Source organism: Haemorhous mexicanus, chromosome 3 (genome assembly GCF_027477595.1).
Source record: "Haemorhous mexicanus isolate bHaeMex1 chromosome 3, bHaeMex1.pri, whole genome shotgun sequence".
NCBI classification, from domain to species: domain Eukaryota; kingdom Metazoa; phylum Chordata; class Aves; order Passeriformes; family Fringillidae; genus Haemorhous; species Haemorhous mexicanus.
The window spans coordinates 34,545,142-34,567,810 of NC_082343.1; the positions used below are offsets into that span (position 1 = coordinate 34,545,142).

General features: G+C 39.7%; 1 protein-coding gene across 9 annotated transcripts in view; it reads right to left on the reverse strand.

Annotated features, from left to right (window-relative positions):
• Positions 1 to 22,669, reverse strand: part of LTBP1 (latent transforming growth factor beta binding protein 1) — a 189,431-nt gene that overhangs the window by 28,402 nt on the left and 138,360 nt on the right. For all 9 annotated transcript variants that reach the window (XM_059841317.1, XM_059841314.1, XM_059841319.1 and 6 more), the window contains 5 exons: positions 21,257 to 21,379; positions 16,431 to 16,553; positions 13,770 to 13,895; positions 7,348 to 7,473; positions 5,010 to 5,153 (listed from right to left, as the gene is read on the reverse strand). In XM_059841317.1, coding sequence (XP_059697300.1) covers positions 5,010 to 5,153; positions 7,348 to 7,473; positions 13,770 to 13,895; positions 16,431 to 16,553; positions 21,257 to 21,379 — 642 coding nt within the window. The remainder of the gene's footprint in view (positions 1 to 5,009; positions 5,154 to 7,347; positions 7,474 to 13,769; positions 13,896 to 16,430; positions 16,554 to 21,256; positions 21,380 to 22,669) is intronic.

Genomic DNA, 22,669 nt, shown 5'->3' on the forward strand with positions numbered 1-22,669 from the left:
TGAAAATGCTGGAAGAGCACAGGACCGAGAATGGAGCCCTGTGGGACCCCCCTAGTGACAGGTCCCCAGTCTGATGTCACCCCATTCACTGTAACCCTTTGTGCCTGGCCTGTGAGCCAGTTGCTCACCCATCCCCTGATATGTTTATCCAGCTGTGTGGTGGACATTTTGTCCTGTGAGAGACAGTATCCAAAGCTTTACTGATATTCAAAAATATTGTATCAACTGGTTTCCCTTGATCAGCTAGGTGGGGTACTTTGTCATAAAAGGGAAGCAGGTTTGATAAGCAGGACCTTCCCCTAATGAAGACATGCTGGCTGTGACCAATGACCATGGTGTTTTTAAGGTGTTTTTCAAAAATTCCCAGAATAATCTTCTTCATAACTTTACCAGACACTGAAGTGAGACTGACAGACCTGTAGTTGGCAGGACCCTCCTTTTTGCCCTTTTTGAAAATCAGGACAATGTTTGCCATTTTCCAGACAGCTGGGATCTCTCCATATTCCAAAGACTGCTCAAAAATGATTGAGAGAGACCTCACAATGACATTAGAGGCTCTTTGAGTATCCTTGGTTCAAACACATTAGGTCACAGAGGCTTACAGGGATCCAGATGGAGCAGCAGATCCTGCCCAAGTTCAGGATCAGTTTATCATTCCCACAGCCATGGTCCTCCAGCTCAGATCAAGAGGACCCCCTTAGCTTGTGTTGAGGACAGAGGCAAAGAATGCATTAAATGTCTCCACTTTGTCTATGTCCCTGTTTATGAGGTGACCATCCTCATCCTGTAATGGGCCCATGTAACTTCTGCACTGCCTTTGTCTAGCAGAGTATTTAAATCCCCCTCCTTTTTATTGTCCCCCACAGAAATAGCCAGCTTCAACTCCAATTGAGCTTTGGCCAGACAAATTTTCTCCCAGCTGTGGTGAGCAGCATCTCTGTATTCTTCTCATGTTATCTGACCTTCCTTTCACTGGACATATACCTTCTTTTTTTGTCTTAGTTCCAAAAGAAGACCCCTGCTCAGCCAAGCTGGTCTGCTAAATCACCTTCTTGACTTTCTATGTTTTGGAAAGTCCCGCTCCTGTGCTCCTAGTCAGTGGAGTTTAAAAAGTAACCAGCACCGAATGGACCCCAACACCTCCAAGAGCATTTTCTCAGGGGACCTGGCTAACTAGCTCCCTGAGAAGCCTGAAGTCTGCTATCCTCATATCTTCAGAGCTGAAGCAGGCAGTTTCCTCTTGTCATCAGATTTTAAACCTGATTGCTTCATGATCTCTATATCCAAGACAGACATCAATCACCACCTCAGTCACAAAACCCTCCTTGTTAATTAATTTGTTGTTAATTAAGCAATAAATAAAAAAGGACATCCTTCCTAGTTGGCTCCCTTAGTACCTGTACCATGAAGTTAGCATCCTCTTTGAGCAATTTTCTGGATCTGTTTGTTCCTAGTTAACATCTGGCAAGTTGAAGTCCCCTCAAAGGACAAGGGAAGTTGATTGGAGGTTTCCATTAGTTCCTCAAATAAAAAATTCATCAGTGTCATTGTCCTGGCTAGGTGGTTTACAGTAGAGTCCCACAATGACATCCATGTTATTTGTTTGTCCCTTTATCCTTACCTGGAGACTTCAAACTGTACCATCACCAAACATAAGCTCCATATATTCCGGCCACCTCCCTGCCTCACCTAGCTTGCCATTTTGCCTTACTCTAGTCCAAAAACATTCAATGTGGCACTCCAGGCATAGTTTCATCCCACCAGGTTTCCCTTATGCCAATGATGTTGTATGTCTGCAAGCACTGGTATTGAAACATTTCAAGTTTTGGCATACCACCCCAAATCATACTTGTTATAATCCTCAGATATTTGCTGTCCATTATAGCTCTTGGATTCAACGTTATGAGACCTGTTAGTAGTATATGAGTTTCTACTAGTAGCTCAAATGCATACTACAACATGCCAGTTAAAACCACAATTATACTCAAACTTATTATTATTATTTATTACTATTATTGATTATTACTTGAAATGCATAGAGATTGGCACCTGCTAGAAATTAATCACAAATAGCTTTATAGTTTGTTAAAAGAATAAATGAGAAGACTTTTATAAAAGCATGCATTTTTTCTCTCTTAGGTACAAAGATGTATAGAACAGCAGATTTTCATCTCCTACAGAATAAAGTTCTTTCCTCCTTCATATTTTCTTATTTCTGAAACATTTCCTACATTTTATGAATGGCAGAGCAGAGAAGAAGGAAATGAGACAATCAATCCTCACACAATTTTTTGCACTTTTTTTGGGTTTTTTGACTGGAGAGTGACAATAGGGGCTTAAATTCCTCATACATACACTGGGAGGATTGTTTCAAGGCATAGCTAACAACAGACTAATTTCCAGCAAGTGGAATCTGAATAAAAGGAAGTTTTGAGAGCCCTAAGGGTAAGTAAAGAAAAGAGTGAACACACAGCACTCCACAAATCTATTGGCCTTTAACCACATGTAATAAAAGTCCCAAATTAAAGTAACATTTGAACAAATGTTACCTATTTGCACTTCATACAAGGGGAACAAACACTTCTTTATGCACAAAAATTAAGAATGAGAAATAAGAGCTAGATGAGCCAGCCTGAACTATAGATATCTGTAACAGGATAACACAGATTAAGTTCTTCCTTTCTGCCTTTTAAGTTGTGCCTTTCATAACCATGGTGCAAACTAATGCTGACAGATGATATCCATATGTACCATGGGAGCTCTGGAGGCACCACGCCTGACTTGAGTATGTGGCTTGTCAAAGCTGGAGAGGATGTGTGGCTATTCCAGCATTCTTTGCAGCAAGAATAGTTGATAAGAAGAATTAACAACAGTCTTTTCTCCTTTTACTTTGGAAGAAAATAGGAGAGTAAGATCTCTGTTCCAAGTACTGCCATTTTGCCTTACTCTAGAGTCCAAAACCATATGATGTAAAGTACTTCTCATTAGCTCCTTGTGGTTTTCTATGAGAGATCTTGATGACCTTATCAGAGAAGAGACAAAGGCAAAGCATGTGTTTTGTTAGAGCCCGAGGAAGCCTGGAGGGGAAGGAAGAACAGTCACTTTCCAGACTGATCACAGCAAAGCTGTGCTCACTGCTGATAGCATCATAGAATTAGTACTGACAGTAGAGTATCCATCTGTTGACAGCACAATCGGTCATACTGTGTTCTTCATCCCCTTCCTCCCCACAGTAATGTTAGGGTATGTCCTCAAATGTCTTTTGGATGCGAGTTCTTTTTACATGACTCAGGTCCTGTGACTATGTTTTCAGTTCTGGTTTTGTTTCATCAGTTAGCTGAACTCTCCTGAGTACTGCCTCCTCACAGGCCCAAAGCATTCATCAATCAGCTGTTAATGATATTTCACAGGCAACTTCTTGAATGCTGCTGAGTGCTACATTCAGTGATCTAAATTTTTGTGACAATTAGGTCATGGATATTTCAACCCTCTTTACAAGTCTGAAAGATCACGAGTGATAGGAGAAAATAGCCACAGCCTGGAAGCTGTAAAGAGAGCATCGTGGCAAAAAAGCCAGTTCCTCTAAGGCTTTCTGGAAGCTACATCAGCCTGCAGTGTAAGAAAACAAGGAAAAAATACCAAGAGTTGTATTCTGGAGGGGAAAAAAAAGCTATGGAAGTGCACCCTGTCATTTCTTGTACTCTGTTCATCCTCCTGTGGGTTTCTTCTTTTCTCCAAACTGGATCATTGTAGAAATGTGAAGGCAGCCTTAAGAGTTCTAAACTAATTTTCAATTAGTATATTTCAGTAGTATTTTCAACACCCAAAACACTTTATAAGAAAAGCTCAAAAATCCAGTACAATGGACTAGTAGAAAATGGACTTAAGGAGTAAAGCAGGCAAGGACACTAAGAGAGACTGACAACAGTGATAGTTTGACATCAACGTAGTGGTTTGGGTTTTTGCTTTCCCAACAACCTTCTCTTAGGACTCATTAATTCTAGATAATGCTAATAAGATAAGACTATTGTGCTGATTTTGGCTGGTACAGAGTTCTTCACAGTGGCTGGTATGGGTTTGGTTTTTGGATTTGTGATGAACACAGGGTTGATAACATAGAGTTCTTGTTATTGCTGAGCAGGGCTTACACAGAGCCAAAGCCTTTTCTGCTTTTTGTTCTGCCACACTGGTGATGAAGCTGGGGTGCATGGGAGGTTGGGAGGAGACACAGCCAGGACAGCTGACCCAAACTGACCAAAAGGATATTCCAGACGCAATGACATCATGCTCAGTATATAAAATGACGAGAAGGAGGAAGAGGGGGGGATGTTTGGAGTGATGGCTTTTGTCTTCCCAAGTCACTGTTACATGTGATGGGGCCCTGCTCTCCTGGAGATGGCTGAATACCTGCCTGCCCATGGGAAGCAGTCAATTAATTCCTTGATTTGCTTTGTTTGTATGCGTGGCTTTTGCTTTCCCTATTAATCTGTCTTTATCTCAACCCATGAGAGAGCTTTCTACAGGAGTAAGTCACTGCTTGGGGCTTGGTTGCCATCTGGGGTCAAACCACAACTAAATATAACTCTTGGTTTTAATAATATGCTCTCTTAAACATTGTCCAAGCATACTAATGGGTGTCTGTAAAAGTTTGGACAAAAACCAAAATCACTCAGGCCATAGACTTGATTCCATATCAGATTTCATTCATACAGTACAGTCAGCGAGACTGTTTACTCTTACCTGTAATAATTGCTGAATATTACTGCCAAGTCTGTTGATGTATAACATTTAGAAGGTGCTTCTGCTATGTTCTGCCTGCTAATGATTCACTGATAACATATTCTGTCCTAGAAAAACCTCCTCTCATGCACACACTTTCAAGACAATGACGAAGTTTGCCATTTTTCTGCTGTAGTTAAAGGAACACCAATACTGCAGCCAGCTTTGCCTTTCCAATGGTTCAGTGTGCAGCTGAAATCATGCCAAGCAAGAATCCGCAGACGTTTTACCTGGTGAGGCACGGAAGCGACACTGTCCGGTCATTGGATCGTACTCCTGGTTTTCATCGGAGCACAGACACAGGAAAGAACCATCAACATTTTCACAGAGGGCTTCGCCACATACTCCACTCAACATTTCACATTCATTCACATCTGGGGAAAAAATCCAAAACAGAAATCAATTGAGACCCACTACTGACTGTTCTTTTATCTGCTGTATCTGTGCCAATATTGTCTGCCAGATTACAGATGTGCTCTCTGGGGAAGGATTAAAAACTCACTAATACCTAAGTGGATACATAAACAAGTAGTAAGTCCTTTGAAATAAAGACCCCTGAAAGTCACAGTACAGTTTATAGACTATTACTGTTGATTAGGTGCTGATTGTAGACCAGAACACAGTTTTTTGGTGTTTCTCATTGTTAAATACTTGCTTTTCTGTGTATTCTCTTATTGGGATTTAAGACACAGAGTAATTTAATTTGTTTTCTTATCTTTATTATCAAACTTTCACTAAACTCAAGGAGCAAAATGAACGAGTTTTGTTGAGATTCAGACTGCACTACAAAAAAGAGAATTCATTTTCCTCCCCAAAATACCATTTTTCTTGTAAAGAAGCACCAAACAGAGAATTCCCCAGCCCCACTGCGACCATATGTCTATGCATGGACTCACAGGCTGCTCTGGAATCTACAGAAGTTGTGCCCAGGTAACCCAGGGACCCCCGCTGTACACTGCAAAATTCCTCCCTCCAAAAAATTCCACATATTTTTCACTTGGATTCCATACACCTGCTAACTAGCCAACCTGAAATGCTTTTGTCTGATAGACTGATAGAATTGTCTGTTGTTTAAACAAGGACCAAATATTACCAAGATCATTTAACTCAACTTTCTTTTCAGTTGCTAACGCTGACATTTGAAAATCTGCTTCTAATGACAGAATCTCATTAGTAGACAGAAATTATGTTGATTAGTATCAGAAATAGCAATTTCTGTATCACAATTCAGAAATTCCTATAACTGAGTGTGGTCTAACTTGTGAAGCTTCCATCCTTTTTACCTCTTGCCTATCAAAATCTAGTTATGTGAATAAATGTTGATTTTTGTGTGTTTTTATATAAATATGAATTTTAACTTAGAGTTTGCTCACATTCAAAAAATGCATTCAGATTTTTCTTTATCTTTTTACTGGCTTCCTGTCATAGGGAGTAAGTCTTCTTTGGGGAACATTGTCTAGTCAGGAACTAGAGACTTGATTTTCCCTTAAATTGTTTTGGCTGATAACTGGCTTCAAAATTTATAAGAGCATTTTATACTATGCAGTATTATACAAGTAAAAAATTTCCGTGGCTCAGAATTACTTCAGTGGTAGCTCAAAATTAAATTTAGTTTCACACCATCCTTTACTTTCCCTTTTGATTTTTTACTTTCTTCGCTTCATTTGTTTTCATCCATGAAAAGTCACTGTAGGACAAAATACACCTTGCTATGAAGCAAAGCAAGTGTCAAATGACATAAAGAATTTTGTAACAAAACTATTTAATATATTAGAAAATGCATACAAACACTCTGTAAAACTTCTAATTCCTCCTCTCTGTTCGGTATTCCACTTAGGTCCCTGTTACCAGTAAATGTGTTTCATCCTGAATCTGGCTTGAAGAAATGAATACCTCTCCTTGATCTGGTATTAATTTTATATTACAGACTTGTGCTGCCTCAATTCTCCAGCCATCACTATTAACAACAGATCTGGAAACCTATTAGTCACAAAAGAAATGTGCAGTATTTACACATCTACAAAAATCCCACATCATTTCAAGGTGATAGGTGTCTTTCCTGGAGCTGGAAGCTAATGTTAAAATCTGTTTAAACACCATATGCCTTGGGAGGTGCCATCTAATTCAGCCTGGCTGTGCCACATTCCAGATGTTATTTCCCGCAGGGGGTAGTGCAGGGTCCTGGTTACTCAGCTAAGAGACTAAACAGATGTAGCACTTAAATAGGCTAAGATATTAAATTCATGCTATTATATCTGTGAATGGCTCTGACATGCACAAGGAGGTTTCGTGGGTTTTTTAAAAGAAATAAAATAAGTGGTTCAACTCATTTGCTGTTGCCTTTTGTTTGCCCTAATAACAGGTTTTCATTAAATAGATACAAAGTAAAGTTTCCATCTGCCACAAAGTTCAGTGAGTAAAGTACAGCCCAACCCTATTTTTACTAGTAAGTGGCATAACTTTAATAAAAAGAAGTCAGAAAACAAAAATGTGAGATGTGTTTTGTTGGAATGCTGGTTTTGCTCCTTTGAACTTTGCAGCAGTGACTGCTAGCACCCATGAGCTCACCTGTACAGCCTTGCCCATCCTGTGTGTCCTGGTAGCCTTGGTAACAGAGGCAGCGGTAGGAGCCATCCATGTTCTCACAGAAGCCGTGAGTGCCACACACCGTGCCGTTCGTACACTCATCCACATCTGCAGGGGAGAATTTTAACATCAGACAGGCTGTGTGACAGCCAAAGGCACACATTCACAAAGAGTGCAGAACACCCACAGATGGGCCACTTTGCAAACAGATGCAGCTATGCCTCAGCACTTTGGGAAGGAACACAAGGACATGACACAAAAATTAATGGAAGCACACAAACAATTTAAGACATTCTTTCAGTGTTAGCTTTGCAGTAAGTGTGTCAGCAATAGTCAACTGCCTCCACCATCTGTTTCACCCAACTTGCTAACCAGAGCATGATGTTACATAGCACAGACTAAGGCATAGTTTTAAGAATTTCTCTGACTGACTTATAGATTCTACCGGTGTACTATTATACAGTCATCAACATGAATGAAACTGAACTCACTGTGCCTACAAAAAGACTTCAAGGGTATAGCTACATTCCCTGTGCAGAAGTGCTGCACAGATTTCATTCTGGCTCTTTGCACAGATCACAGTTTCATAGTGTTAGTGGTAAATATCTGTGGACTGAGCCTTCTATCTGAAGTCCTGTAAATCTACACATACAAGTCATCTTACTCAGGTGCACAAAGTAATTCCAATGCCAGAATGTTTTCTGCACTGGCCTTTTCATTTGTACTTCCAGTTTTGGTTTGCTGGCCTTACAATTAAGTCACTTGCATGTCTAAGTCTGTTCTTTGAGTCAGCTGCCCATCAAATTACAATGAAGCAGAGCTGCTTGTGCAGACTGTGGTTTATTTTTGTAGGTACATTACAAGTTCTAGGAATGCATTATTTTTATCTCCACACAAAGTAAGACGTAAACCCAAAGCCCTGGCCATATGTGGTCATTAAAGATGCCATGAGGTGCTTTTCAGGAGGAAGAACATTAGCTGTGAACCTGCCAGGATACTAGGATTAGTACCTTCTGCCTTCTATATTCCTCTGCAATCTGAAGTACAGAAAATATTGCTGTATTTCTTTCCTAAAAAACATTAATTAAACCTGCTGCTTTCCTTCTTCACATTTCTTCAAGGGATAATTGCATTTTAAATGTGGAATAAAGTGATTTATCTGAGTGCTTGTTCCTATTATTAATTCTGCACTTTTTGGTAGCCCTTCATGTGATGGAGCCTATCATCATTTTACCTCCAGTGAAGGCCTTTGGCACTCCCTGAACTAAAGAACTGTTGGGACTGAATCCTGCAGTGCCACAGAGAGAAGGCTTCTCCAAACAGGTGAGCAGCACCGGGTGCTTTTCTGTAAGGACAGAGCAGAGCTAAAATATAGTCCTGCCTATTCCTCCAGCTGTCCACAGCTGTGTCAAACAAAAACCTAGAGAACTCAGCAAAGATGCACTGCATTCTTATCCTGACAGTACTCAGCAACCAAGGACTTTTTTACTTTTAAATTGTGATTTATGCTGAGCTGAAAGGGAACTCTTGGTCTTTGAACCGTGTGGTCACAGCCCCCCAGGCTACCAAAATTTGAGCAGCATGTCATTACCATCCACACCTGTTACCTCTTCTGCTGCCCTCCTGCAACCCAAGTGCTCAAAGTTCACCTGCACAAGCTTTGTGTGCCTCAGGGACCGGTGTTTTTGGGATCTTGAAATCCAGCTTTTCCTGTGTGCTGTGGTGGGGTCTGAACAGATTTGGAATGGCACGTACACTTTTAAAAAGGCTAAAAAACCTGTCTCTGACAATTTCTGTAGCAATGGAACAAACTGTGAAATTTTAACATTTTTCTCAGAAAGGCACGTAGTTTCATGTTAGGATGCTTAAGTGATGGAAAACTCACTTCTCCTACTGAACTGATCCACTGGTTAACAAACTTCAGCCCACATACAAAATGCAGGCAAAAACTGCACATACTAAATACACCAAATTCTAGGACACATGTATGAGTATAATTGATGGTTATAAAAAAGTAATTGCAGATGGAACTGGCAGAAAAGTTTATTTGGTTTGTAAGTTTTGTAGTAAAGATTTTAATGGTCTTTACATCTTGATTTATTAAACAAAGGGAAAATATTCAAAGAATTTCTTTTAGAAAGGGCTATTGTATTTGGCAAAGAATACAATATTCTCTTTATTCTCAAGGAATTGAATACAAAAATTTGAATGGTTTCTGGATATTGACCTTATTGAAACCTACCACAAACCCTTCCTAGTAGAATTAATTCAGCAATGTGAATAAAAAATTGATCTGTGTTAAAGACTGTGAGAGGTGAAGGGTCACCTTTTATACCTTTTCAAGTCCCCACAGTGACAGAATTATAAAAAGATGCATATGTAGTTACTGGGAGGAAGAAAATAAAAATTTTTTACAGTTGTGTTTTTCTGGTCCCTCCCTCTTGCTTCTGTACCTGCATAACTTATCTGCTATTAATAGTCCCATGTGATTGACATATCTAGTAAAAAAATCTGAATACTCTGTCTCTTAATCAGAAAGCTCTGATCAGAAAAGGAATTCAAAATGAGTAAACAATGGTGGCTTGACAGCCTGGAATTTCAGACAACAGACAATACACAGAGTTCGCGTTTTCAGTGAACAACTATGGTTAAATAACAAAAAGTTCCTGAGCCACGGGACAGTTCCTGTTAAAAACCTACGCAGAAGAAACTACATCTGGGGATTTTAGAATTACCCGAATTACAGAACTCTTCTTACTTAAAACCTAAATGTTAAAGGAAACAGGGGAATGGTTCATGCAGCTGGATTTTCACAGGTGAAACAAGGTCATTGACTAAAAAAGCCACAGAAACAAAACTTGTGATTGTAGCAAGTGTCCTAATTCAGTATAAAATAGAGCCACAGAAGACAGGTTTTTTTTCTAAAAAGTACAGTCTGAACATCTTTCAGTGCATGGGATATTACAGAGAAGGTCCAAGCACCAAATATTTTTTCTTGTCTAGACAGTTCACTCAAAGGACTCTTTTTTACAGCCGGAAAGGACATTTGTTTCTTTAATCACCCCATAAAGAGCGAGGCTTGTAATCAGCAGTTCTTTTGCTACATGGAAGCAAAGTCAGGGGAAAAAAAACTAAGTATGAAACCGATATATCCTATGTCTATAGAGTGACTAAAGCAGTTCTCTGTAATTAAAACCTACTTTAGAATCCATTAATCAGTGCTGCCTGCTTTAATCAAAAGGCAAGATGTGTGCACTGACACACACTTTTGTGCAGTTCAACACTGTGCTCCTGTTTTCTGACAACCTGAACAAGATGAAGGCAACCTCAACCTCAAGCAGGATATTTAAATCTCACTGAAATCTACTTACACAGCAGTATGTCTGGAAGAGGAACTGGTTCCTAAGACAGGCCTGCAAAGTGATTAGAGCAGCAGAGCTCTGATTCTGAAACTTCCAGGGCTACCCATAACATGCATATATAAAAAGGAAGAGAGCTCTGGTGGGATGAGTAAGTTTTTTTGGACTGCCTGTTGCAGCAGTGAGAAGCCAATGAGAGACATATGGGATGGGACATGGAGACAGAAGAGGTGCTTGAGGCAGGGTATTGATTTAAACATCAGAGAACCTCTAACTTGAGGTTTTGCCAACATATTTGACTAGTAGCCAGCTGGGTAAAACACCATCTTTACATGAACCTTAGAGAGCTCAACAAGGAGCTAAGGAGCACTCGGAGAGCCTCCAGTTCAGAGAGCCCAGTGCAGTCAAATTTCTGAGCCTGGGGCCAGGCTGCAGTGGAATGTCCCTGCTGCAACAAAAGTTTGTCTACACCTTGGAAGAAGACACAGTCCCCACAGCTGTTCAGTTTACTTTGGCCAATGGCCACAAAAACTCCACACCAGAACTAAACCACATGAGGTTCTTAAATGTTTTATGCTGATGTTGTTTCAAACTTCAAAAAACCCAAGTCAAACTCATACAAAAAAAGTCTGGAGATATGGAAAATCTGCTCCCCAGGTACAGAGAGGTGTGTGAATCCAGGAAAATTTTCTCAGGTTCTTCCTCTGATGGTATAAACAGTTATTCTCACTCACTTAACTAGAATTAAATTCACAGAGGCACTTAGTGTAAAGAACAGTAGCTCCTGCGGCTGGAAGCCACATGCTTTCTCATACATCACACATTCCTTTTGTTTTGTCTTGCCTTTTAGCATGAAGCTGACACCACTACAAATACTGACACTGATGCCATCAGTGCTCCCTTAAAATGAGTTTTTTTCAAAACTACAGAGTTGCTTTTATTAAAATGACAGAATGGAGAAATTAATTGTGGTGGAAAAGGAGTGCTGCTGCTTCAGAGACTAGAGGTACCTTTGCTTCGCCAAGTTATTAAAATACTTTTCCAAGTCCTGAATATAAAGTCTGATCTGTATTCCATACACAACACCAATTACTTGTGAAGCATGCTCAACTGGTTTTGTACTCGTTTTACTCTTCATTAAAAAGTTCCAAAACTAGTCACAATCCTGGAAATAAGATCTTGTGATTTCATCTCTTTCTATTTAGTAAAAGTTTGGCTTTTTTGTTCTAATGGAGACTAACTTTGTATTACCTCATCATATATGATAGCAGCCTTTCCCTGGAAACTGCTATTTTATTAAATGCCAAGATGCAGAGGAGCTCATTGTTTCTGATACATCTCTTAACAGTAGATGCTAATGACTTCAGATTTTTTTTTTTTTTAAAGTTGTGTTCCTTTCAGTTGTGCTTTTTTTTAATTTCTGGGAGTTTGATTTCACAAGGTTAATAAGCATTCTTCTAGCTTCATTTTGAAATAAAGTGTTTGGCTTCTACAAAGAGAAGGCTGTATTCTTCTCTAGCCACTTTTTCCCTCCCTCTTTTATAGCTATGCTCAAGAGCGAGGCAAAACACCTGCTACTACTTCTCTTCCAGAGTAATTCAAGATATGTGGCCATAACCTTCCTAAACACTGGGAAGGATACATGAAATGAAATGTATACATGCTGATGAAAGAGTCCATGAACATGCTTTGGAATTATCCCGATTACTTCAAATTATAAAGTACTGCCTCCTCCATGAATCAGCAGAGTTACTCAGATTCACTCTCTCTAGCCTACTTGACCAGGCTTTTGTCTTGGCAGTAAGAAAAGATTTCTTTCAACTAACACCATGATTACAAAATGAAGTAAATGTTTAGAGAAAAAAGCACTAAAGAACACTGCAGAATTTTTTATAATTATCAATAATAACTAAAACACAAATGGTGTGTTTGATGTTATGCTATATCTAAATATACAGCACTTATTCCCTGACATCAAGCATAACAGTGTTCCTGCTAGTACAGTACTTCATTTCATGAGAGATCTCATTACTAAGTATATGGCAGGTTATATGCCAGCTTCAGTAATAAAGCTGTAATGCTCATTTTCCTCTGGTATAAGCAGGGAGATGCAACAGTCAGACACAAGTTTCAGTGCACTTCATTCACCAAAGGACAAATGTTTTCACTATAGTTCACTAAGTGAACTATGAGAAGAATTGGCCTGTGAAAACCAATCACATATGGATTTCGGGGCCTATACTTTGGGAGAGAGAATATTGCTTACTTCTTGGGTTTTTGAGGTCCACTACCCATTGGTTCTAAGACTGAGCTATCATCTGCTCAGTGTATCTCCTCAGCATGCATCCAGCTGAAGTACTACCATATAAATTTTTCCCCTTCTGAACTTTTCCAACAAGCCTTACTGTCTTGAACACTCCTCTCAACCATAAGAATAGCCATTCTTAATCTAGTTAGGGGAGAGTTTATTTTCTATCAGCATCACTGACTTCACAAACCCACATACCTTCTTGGTATCACTGGGCACAAGTGTCCTGTTTTAAATTCAGTGCAGGAGAACAGCATCACTTGCAAACGTGTGTATACCATTAGCAACAGGATATGTTTTCATGACATAGCAACATAAAAACCATAGTTACCCTAAATCCCAGGCTCCTGGTTGATATTTCTATAAAGATCTAATTACTGCTATTTACTCCATTTCTGCCATTTCAAAATGCCTGAAGTTCTATAATAGAACTAATGGATTTCACTACAACTTCTCACCGGAGTTACTAGTCTGTTACTTAATCTGTGTATTTTAAATAAAAGTTTGGACAAGCAAGGTTCTGCTGTCTTCCACACAGCATTGAGAACACTCAGGTAGCTCAGGCTTGTTGATAATGCACTTGAGCTTCAAATTAGATAATCCTAAATATTCATGCGTGTCTTACCCACAGAAACACAAGTGGCAGATTTTAGAGTTAGTAGTGACTGACTGACAACTTTTCTCAGCCTCCTAACAACAGCAAATCAATGGGACTGAATTATTGTAGCTTGCCTCACCTTCGCACATTCGGCCATCTGCAGACACAGAGAAGCCCCGCTCACATATGCACTGGTAGGAACCATCCGTGTTTAGGCACTCTCCGTGTGGTGAGCAGAGGTCAGATCTCTCACATTCATTGATATCTGAAAGCACAGAGACATTTAGAGATTTGCAAATCATCACAGCCTTAATATTAAGCCTAAGTTCAATTAATCTTAAAAGCAGATTCTATTTCCACTGGCTATGTAAATAGCTGTGTGAACGGCTCATCTTCCAGAGTAACCAAATCTCCTGGGATCCTTCTTAAACTCTGTATAGATGTCAATACGTTCTGCTGCATCATACTCTTGTTTCACCACTCTGTGATGAGGACGAGCAGAGAGTGATATGTGGGAAACCAGCCTAAGCACCACCCTAGTCCACATTTCTTCTGTGTTACAGGTGTTCTCAGCCCCATCTCAGTGCTTTTTCATGGCTGCACACTGGTCAACTTGGGCATCTGACTCCACATGTTACCAGCAGGTTTGGAGCTGCATCTTTCCCAGAAGGCTGATTTTACATAATTTAAAGCCAAATGCTCTTTTATGCTGATGGGGAGTGGGAATGATCTTAAAAGATTGCTGTATAAGAGCTTATAACAGTCTCTTTTGTTTGGTTCTATTTTTAGCTTAGAAAGCATTTTTCAAACTTGGGAATCTGAAAAACAACGATTTCCTTTTGATTGATGTCTCATGTTAGCAACCAAATCTACCCTAAAAACTTAAGGACTTTATTATTTCATTAAGGTACTACCACTTTCATATAAATTATCATTAATGTTGTAATTGTACTTTTGTACTTTTTGCTTTACAAAAACCCCTTAAGAAGCATCCAGTATCATGCTGAATCCGAACACAAATTTACAAACAAACCTGACCCATGAGGCTTATTCATCCTTTATCCAAACACTAGAATTTCTCATTCTTTAACTGAACCTATTTCTGCTTACAGCCACCTGCAATGTATTAAAGTAGCCAGCAATTTTGATGTACTAGAGAAAATACAATTTCAGTATCACCGTCTCAAGACCGTGACATCCACTACAGAATTTTCTCTAGCTACAAACTGATTCTAGCCTGCGTGTAGACCTTCCAATCAGTGTCCTGAAATCATGGCCATAAGAGGAAAGAAAAGAGGCAGGCAGCTCGGGGAAGTTCTATCTGCATGAGGTCCCTAAGGAAAAGTAAGTGCACTGTGCTGAACAAAACACCTACATGTATTAAGCTTTCTCCTAATTCATAGCAAATGCAAACCATCAACTACTTCCTGAAGCCCTCTGAAAGTTGGGAATGGTGGGAGACCAGCAATGACAAGGACAGGATTGTACCTTCTCATACTGTACTCAAGATTTAGCTGTCTTAAAACTGCCAGAAAAACACTGGAAACTGAACCAGCTGATTACACAAGGTAGAACAATGTATTAAAAGGCAGGAAAACAAAATTACCAGTGTTAGGGAAATTGAGTATAATACCTCTGAAAGAGCAAACTGCAGTTTCTCATGTTTTGGAGTCTTATCAACTTTCTCCTTCCCAAAATACATATCCCCATCTTCTAGTCTAGTCCAGACTCAATTTGCAGACACTGCGCTCTGTGATAAATTTGCCAGTTTAATTCAATAGCTCTCTGTTTGCACTGTCTGTCCCTTAGCTGGCTCATAAGTGCTTTCAGTTTTGTTATATTTATTCATTTAAAATATGAGGCATATATCTACTACTTTAGATGGCAAAGTGAAGAGATTAGAGGAGTATCAAAGCTGCTATTGATTTCAGCTTGTGGTCAATTCTCTTTTATCTGCTAAAGCAAGGTCTAATACAGCACTTCTGTATGCTGAATGCAGCATTTTCTGAATTAGAAAGCAGTCTCATAGAATACTCAGAACTTTTACAGGGAATTTAGTGTTTGTTGCAGAAGATCTTCAATGTGGATGAGCTGGAATCCAGTTTCTCAGCTCAAGTCTAAACTGTGCATAAGTTCCCAACATGAGCAGCCAAAGCAAAGTCCAGTGTTCTGGTCCTTCAGCCATTTAGAACATGAACATGTTATCACTTTCCAGCTCTAATACCATGGTTTCTGTCTCACAAAAATGGTGGGCAAAAGTGATGAGGCATGCCTGGGTGTTGTGCCAACATGAAGATGGGATTGCTCAGAACTAAAACCTGGGAAGTGTTTTCCTGGGTTTGGCAATGCTGACTCAGTCTCAGATAACACATTCTCTTCATCCTCACCCATCCTCCACAAAGTACTGCAAGTGTTTTATAGAGGTAATATCTAATGTGACTTAATGCTAACAATGCAGCTCTTCTTGTTACAGCTCTGATTCACAACACATAGAATGTTCTGTCAAAATAAACATTTCCAGGATTTGGGAAAAAAGCAGCTCTGCATCTCTGTTAGTTCTAACACAGATTCTCTTCCAAGTTAGGAAGGCTGAGACTTCAGCCTCTTGAAATAATTTCTCCGCATATATTTACAGAGAGGAGAGAATGAATGAGAATAGAAAATAAGAAGAGTAAGAAAGTATTACAAATGATAAATTAGTTTCTCTTCCTTAGCATGGTCTGTGACTATCACAAGTTACACTTACAAACCTGCACATTTATAATTATGATCCAGGGGTTTTTTAACACCTATTTCATACCTTGACATCCCCTATTTGCTATCTGCTGGAAACCATCCGGACAAGTGCATTTGTAGGACCCTTCAGTATTTATGCAGCTTCCTCTTAAGCAAATATTGCTGTCTTGAAGGCATTCATCAACATCTGAAATAAAAAGGCAAGTGAATTATTAGATGATGTCAAAACTGATGAAACAGTTCCAACATAACTTGAAGCAACTGTGTGCATACACGGAATCAAGTTTACTCTGCTTTAGGATTCTTTGTTATTTTCCTTTCATCATGTCATCAAACTTCTCACATTTCTAGAGGGCTTTGAAATTTGAGTTTGTATTTGATTTATTCCTAGCAAATATGACTCATCTGCCATCTGCATCTCTCACAAAAGCACATCTTAACAGTAATGCAGTTAAAAAGAAATCTCCAAGCAGCTGCGCATTTAGAAGACAGACACAAAAACTACCTACTAATGCAAATTTAAAATAGTCTTTCGACATGTTTAAACCTCCACACAGAAATCCCTGAGCTGGAATTGACCTGACTCAGGCGTCCCCCTGAGAGTGAGCAAGCCCAGGCAGAGCTGGTGTGTCACAGCAGACAGGACGTGCCTGGGGAGACTGCTCACACAACAGCCACGTGGGACAGGGCCCACACTGCGGGCACTGCTGTGCTAATGGGAGGCTTTTCATGCAGCTCCCAGATGCAACACACCAATTTCACAGGCTTTTAGCAGCTGGGTCGTGCAGCTGAATGGCTGCTTGTGCACAGTGCTGCACCCCAGCCATAAATCCAGCTAAAGAGTCCAGGCACACAGGATATTGTTTCCCAGCTCCCAGATCCATGCTCAGGATCAAGCCTCAGCCCTGTACACTCTGCCCTAGTGTCTCGATATCCTCGGGACAAACAGCTGACACACAGCAGGGAAAGTTTCAGGATACAAAGTAGACACAAGATAATCAAATATTTCAAGAACAGGACACTGGTATTGTCTCCACCTAAAGTCTTTTCTTCCCGTTGTCTTTCAAAAGCTTAAAGGCAGCCCAGTGGAGGAAACAGAGTACAGCTACTATGAATACAGGATTAAGTCAGCAAGTGCTGACATTCCAGTGACATTATGCAGTTTTGGTTTCGCTGCAGCTAAAGATCACAAGGTATTTGGTGCCTGTGCCTCTAAGTTTTAAAAGCAAACAGAAAGAGAGAGAGTTGAATTAAAAACACTGTCTCATAAGCAACTTCCCTCAGCCTCCACAGAGCCCTACCTAATAATCTACCCAGTCTATTGCTTTGATAATGTAGTTAGCTTCCTTTGAAAAACAGTAATCAAAGACTTATCCCAGTACTTTTGATTATTCTGATTTCTTAAGTATGGATTTTAGCTGATTAGAATTGTAACTTTTTCCTGTGCTGCAGGAATGAATAGCAATTATAATTAAAAAGAGGACATGACCTCATTTCTACATTTATCTTTGGAAGCCCACAATATATCATTCTCCTTGGGATTTAATCTATTTAATAAAAGTAAGAAATAGGGATAGCTTTCTTACACAAATGAATGTTATTGAAGATAAAATTGCACTTAATGTTGACAAAGTTGTGACCTTTAGATAACCACATGTTTTATAACCATTTTCAACTGCAAAATAAATTGTGGCTTATTTAAAAAGCAATTAATTTTGACTAGGAGCATGAGAAAAATTAATAACTCCCTTGTGCTAAGTTAATGCCAAGTCTCACAACAAGAAGGTATCTTCTGCCAAATTCAGTAAAAATGCATTCTTTTCTATATAGGATGCAAACCTCCCTTTCTCTGATGCAACTCTACATAGACCCTATGAGTGCTGCATGAGAATCCCCAGAAAAATCAGAGGCCGTAACTCATGCTTGAGGCATTCAATGCTTTTTACCACCCTTTACACACGCATGCCTTGAACATTTTGGCTAGCAAAATCTCTGAAAGCTCTAGGAGAACACCAGAGACTTATGCTTCAGGCTTTCTTGCAGTTACACACAGGTTGTTTGAAATGTACAGTCTGTACGTAAGTCCTGCTGGAGCATATTCCCACTCCCTTTTGGTTAAGACAAGGCCTCACAGGTGCCCTCACACTTTGTGCTCCCTCTTATTCAGGGCAACAATGAGCAGTCTCAATGTCACTTCATCTCAAGAACAAGTTGCTGAATGACAGACTAAGGCAGAAGATAAACACAAATGTGGTTTGTGTATCTTGAAGACATACTGCATGTATGCTTGTATACATCGATGTATACAAGTTATCTGCAAAAAACTTTCATTCTTACACAAGTAAAACACTGCAGAAGGGCTTCCAGACAAAGACTTCAGCCAGGGAGTTGCAAAAAGCACAGCTGAAAATGAGCACAGCATAATACTGCTGAATTCTGCAATATCCCTAGAAGTTTGCACAAGTTATAATGATCAAAGCAGCAAAACGCTTCTTGCATGCAACATTTTTAAGAAAATGTCTGCACCAGAAGAAAACCTAATTAAACAAACACATTTCTTGCAAGTGTTTTGCTAATCACATTTGTTTTACAGCATCACTCATTTTTTGGGTATCCTCTGATGTGACAAATATCCATATGTGGCTCTTTGAGAAACTGGACAGAATTTGAACCACTTTGTTCTTTCCAGACAATTGTGCTGTGCTATGCTCACAGGTTTTGTCATCTCTTCTCTGCTTTTTCTGTGAAGTGTTGTAAAACATCGAGGTAAATAGGCTAATCCAAAAATAATCAGAGGCCATTATGTGGAGAAACACATATGTCTTCTTAAGGTGATTTTCTCTTTAGTTTCCAAGGTGCAAAAAGCAGTCTATAATATCCTGTACTTCAGGAAATTTTGAAGGGATATAATGAAAGCACAGAAGAACTTCTTCCACTTCAAGAGATTAATTATTTTTGCAGGACTTGCAATATTTACAGAAGTCTTCGGTGAACAAACCATGGCTACAGAAATGAACCATTCTGTCACTGGGTAGAGAAGCCGTAAATCTGGTTGCAGACTTTTGAATTAGACAAAGATCCCAGGGTGAGGGAATAGTTTTACTCTTTTTTCTTGTTTGATACAATCTCTCTTCTTTTGCCTTGAAAATGTCTGAAACTATTTTGTCTTGAAAACTGCCTTTGAGCAGGATCAGGAAAGTTAAAGTATGGACCTATCGTGACAGGCCAGGTGATGGAGAGCTGCAACAGCTACCATGACTTCTTGGGCTGTTTGAAATGCACCAAAGCAGTCTGAAGAGAAGTTTGAAATTTCATCTGAAGTCTACTCAGAGCAAGTTAGATGAGCAGTTGTCACAAATGATACCATATTATCTGTTCTGTCTTTGGGAGGCAGAAGGACCTGAGATCCATTGCACCACATTTTTCTCTGATTCTTGACAGCATATCTCCACCTCTGCTGCAATTCATGAAGATCTTGAAGCCAGATGAGAGCAAAATTATTTGATGCAAATTTCTAGTGCATTGCATCATCAGCCCACACTTCTGGAAGCTGATGCAAGAGATGCTGGTACTCAGCATGAGTGATGAGAAGACTGTGTTAAGTTCTTCCATGAACATATTCTCCAAATAGCTCAGGACCAAAGAGTATCAGTGTGCTGAGGAGATTTTATAAGACATTCTTATTCTTTGTTGATGAGAACTTTAAGAGATGCTGTCACTCATGGAATGTGGACAATCCAGTATAATTAGTTATGATAAAGTCTGTTACAAGTTTGTCTTGAGAACACAGCATTTAGTTAGCCCAAGGGGAACTGCTCTTCTGCCTGCATCACTTGAAGAGGAGGATTCCTAACCTATTGCTGTGAGGACTGCCTTCCAAGTGCTGTGTGGAGGATAACCTAGCAGCAGAACACTATTTGGTAAAACAGCTGTAAGAAGCTGCATCTTGCAAGGTATCAGCAGTTACAGAAAGCACACCAGAGACCAAAAAGCTTTTACGAGCTAATGCCCCATGTACAATGAGACCTTAACAAAGAGCTACTTCTCCCTGCTAGTGTGAGATAAGAAAGTTGAGAGAGAATCTTTCCTGGAGCTTGCTAGTAAGTAATCTTGCATTCTCAAGGTGACCATGAGTAGTGCAGCAAATGTACCATATCAGATGGTAGCCAACAACAGAGAAGAGGGAGTAGCTTTGAAATGTCTCAGTAGAAAAAAACAGCAGTTTGCCAATTAGTGGACAATTATATTGTTTTACTTGAGAGATAAGAGATTTTCTTTTCTTTAACACAGCATTTCTTGCTACATATATTGTACAGCTTTCACTTCTTACTTTTGTTTTTGCAAGCTCAATATTGCTCAGATTGCATTTTGAGACAGTGCAAGCTGGGAGCTCCAGTAGATCCTGCTGGAACTTGTCATCTACTAAATACTTTTCTTTTATGTGCACTCTTGCCAGTGCACATGTGTGATTGTGGTGGCTGGCTGCAGGTTCCCAAAACCAGCTGGAGAAGAAGTTTTAACTAGCAGGGCCCCATGAGAATAGCATATACTGGCAGAAGCTTTTGTAATACGGAGCCTCTGTGTCAGAACTTAAACAACAAGGTTTGGAAAGGCTGACTTGTTCTCGGTAATAATATCAACTGGTCTTCCAGTCTTACTCTTGGAAGCACATGTCCTAACTTTTTGTATGTGGAAAGGTGACAGGGACTATTTCTAAGAATCCATTAAATATGTGGCTGTGTTGGTGGGAACAAATGGTTGGCAGTGTAGAGAAAGAAAGAGAGGCAACATATATTTCTACTCCACTCTTAAAAGAGTTCACTCCTATAGCTGAAATACTCAAGATCTTATTGAATAAAACTAGTCATTGGCTGAAGTCTCTAAGCTTACCTTCACACTGATCTCCAGTAGATGACAATGAGTAGCCTTGGCTACAGATACATCTGAAAGATCCCTCTGTGTTCCTGCAGCGTCCGTTCGTACAGACTGATCGCTGCTGGCATTCGTTAATATCTGCAGAGACAGTGGAACTGTTACACATCAGAAAATACCAACTACTCGTCAAATGGTACAAAGACCGAGTCTGAACAAAACAGCAAAGCACAGTATCAGTATCCAGTACTGCTTGTTTGTATTTATTAAATACAGACAATGTAATGCATAAAATTATATGAAACCACAGACTGTGTGTTTTCCTTGAGATGACTGTGTTCAACAGTCTCTCCTGTAACATCAATTTATCCCTCATGCACAATCAGGTACACACAGACTCACAAATACACACACATGCTGCCTGAGAGCTGCTTTTGTTTCTGTTATATCTGGCAGAGGTAACAAGTCAGCCGCTCCAGTGAATCAGCAAAACCCACAAAATACTTTCCAGCAGGATCACCACCTTTTAACAGGGTGTGGTTTTCAGATGCACACTGACAGGCTAATCCCCTATTAAGTTAAGGCTCCTTGAAATTCTTGCCGTCTAGCAGTATTAATCATCTAACTGTGGGGAATTGTCTCTTAGCTTCCACAACATTGCTAATCCCTCTGCACTTCAGTTCTTATAAACTGGGGTCAGCATGAGCTAACAGATGGATTTGAACATCAAATTTATATTTTCCTATGGAAAACTCAAAGTATTGGAGGCGAGTGCCACTTTGAATTCAGAACATAGCACATGCCTTGTTTGAGCTAGGAAGCCTATTTTCCCTCTGTTATTTGTAAAATATTCATTAAGAAGCAGTGTTTACATTGACATGGTGAGTTCTTGGTCACTTCTAGCATTTTGGCACAGCTGAATGTCTTTCTGGAAGTACACTTCAATTCAAACAGGAGAATGTTACTCAATGAGGTTTTTCAGGTCTGTGTTATGGCTGAACAGTCTGACCTCCTAAGTAACGGTTCCCTGCAACCACAGAAGTTCAGAATTTAAGGATCACTGAAATCTGTGAGGCTCCATGAAGCAGCTGGGCATGTGTACAGGTCCTTACTTAGAAGGGTGCACTTTAAGAAGAACAGTCTGCACATGCCAGCTCAGCTTGGCAAGGGCTCTTTTCCATGAAAGGCTCAGAGGAAGCAGTCAAATTTTGTCTACATATTTTCCCCAAGATCAGTCTGCTGTGTGTCCTGAACAGTACATTTAACTCACTCAAGACACTTAACTTACACTGATGTTTTGTTTCAAACTTCCTGACAAATCTATATGAACGATCATTTAGTATTACTGCTTTATTTTTAGCACTCAGAAGTCTGAAAGTGTTTGGTGCTGTACAGAGACATTTACGGAAGCCTGAGGGAAAGGAAAAAGAA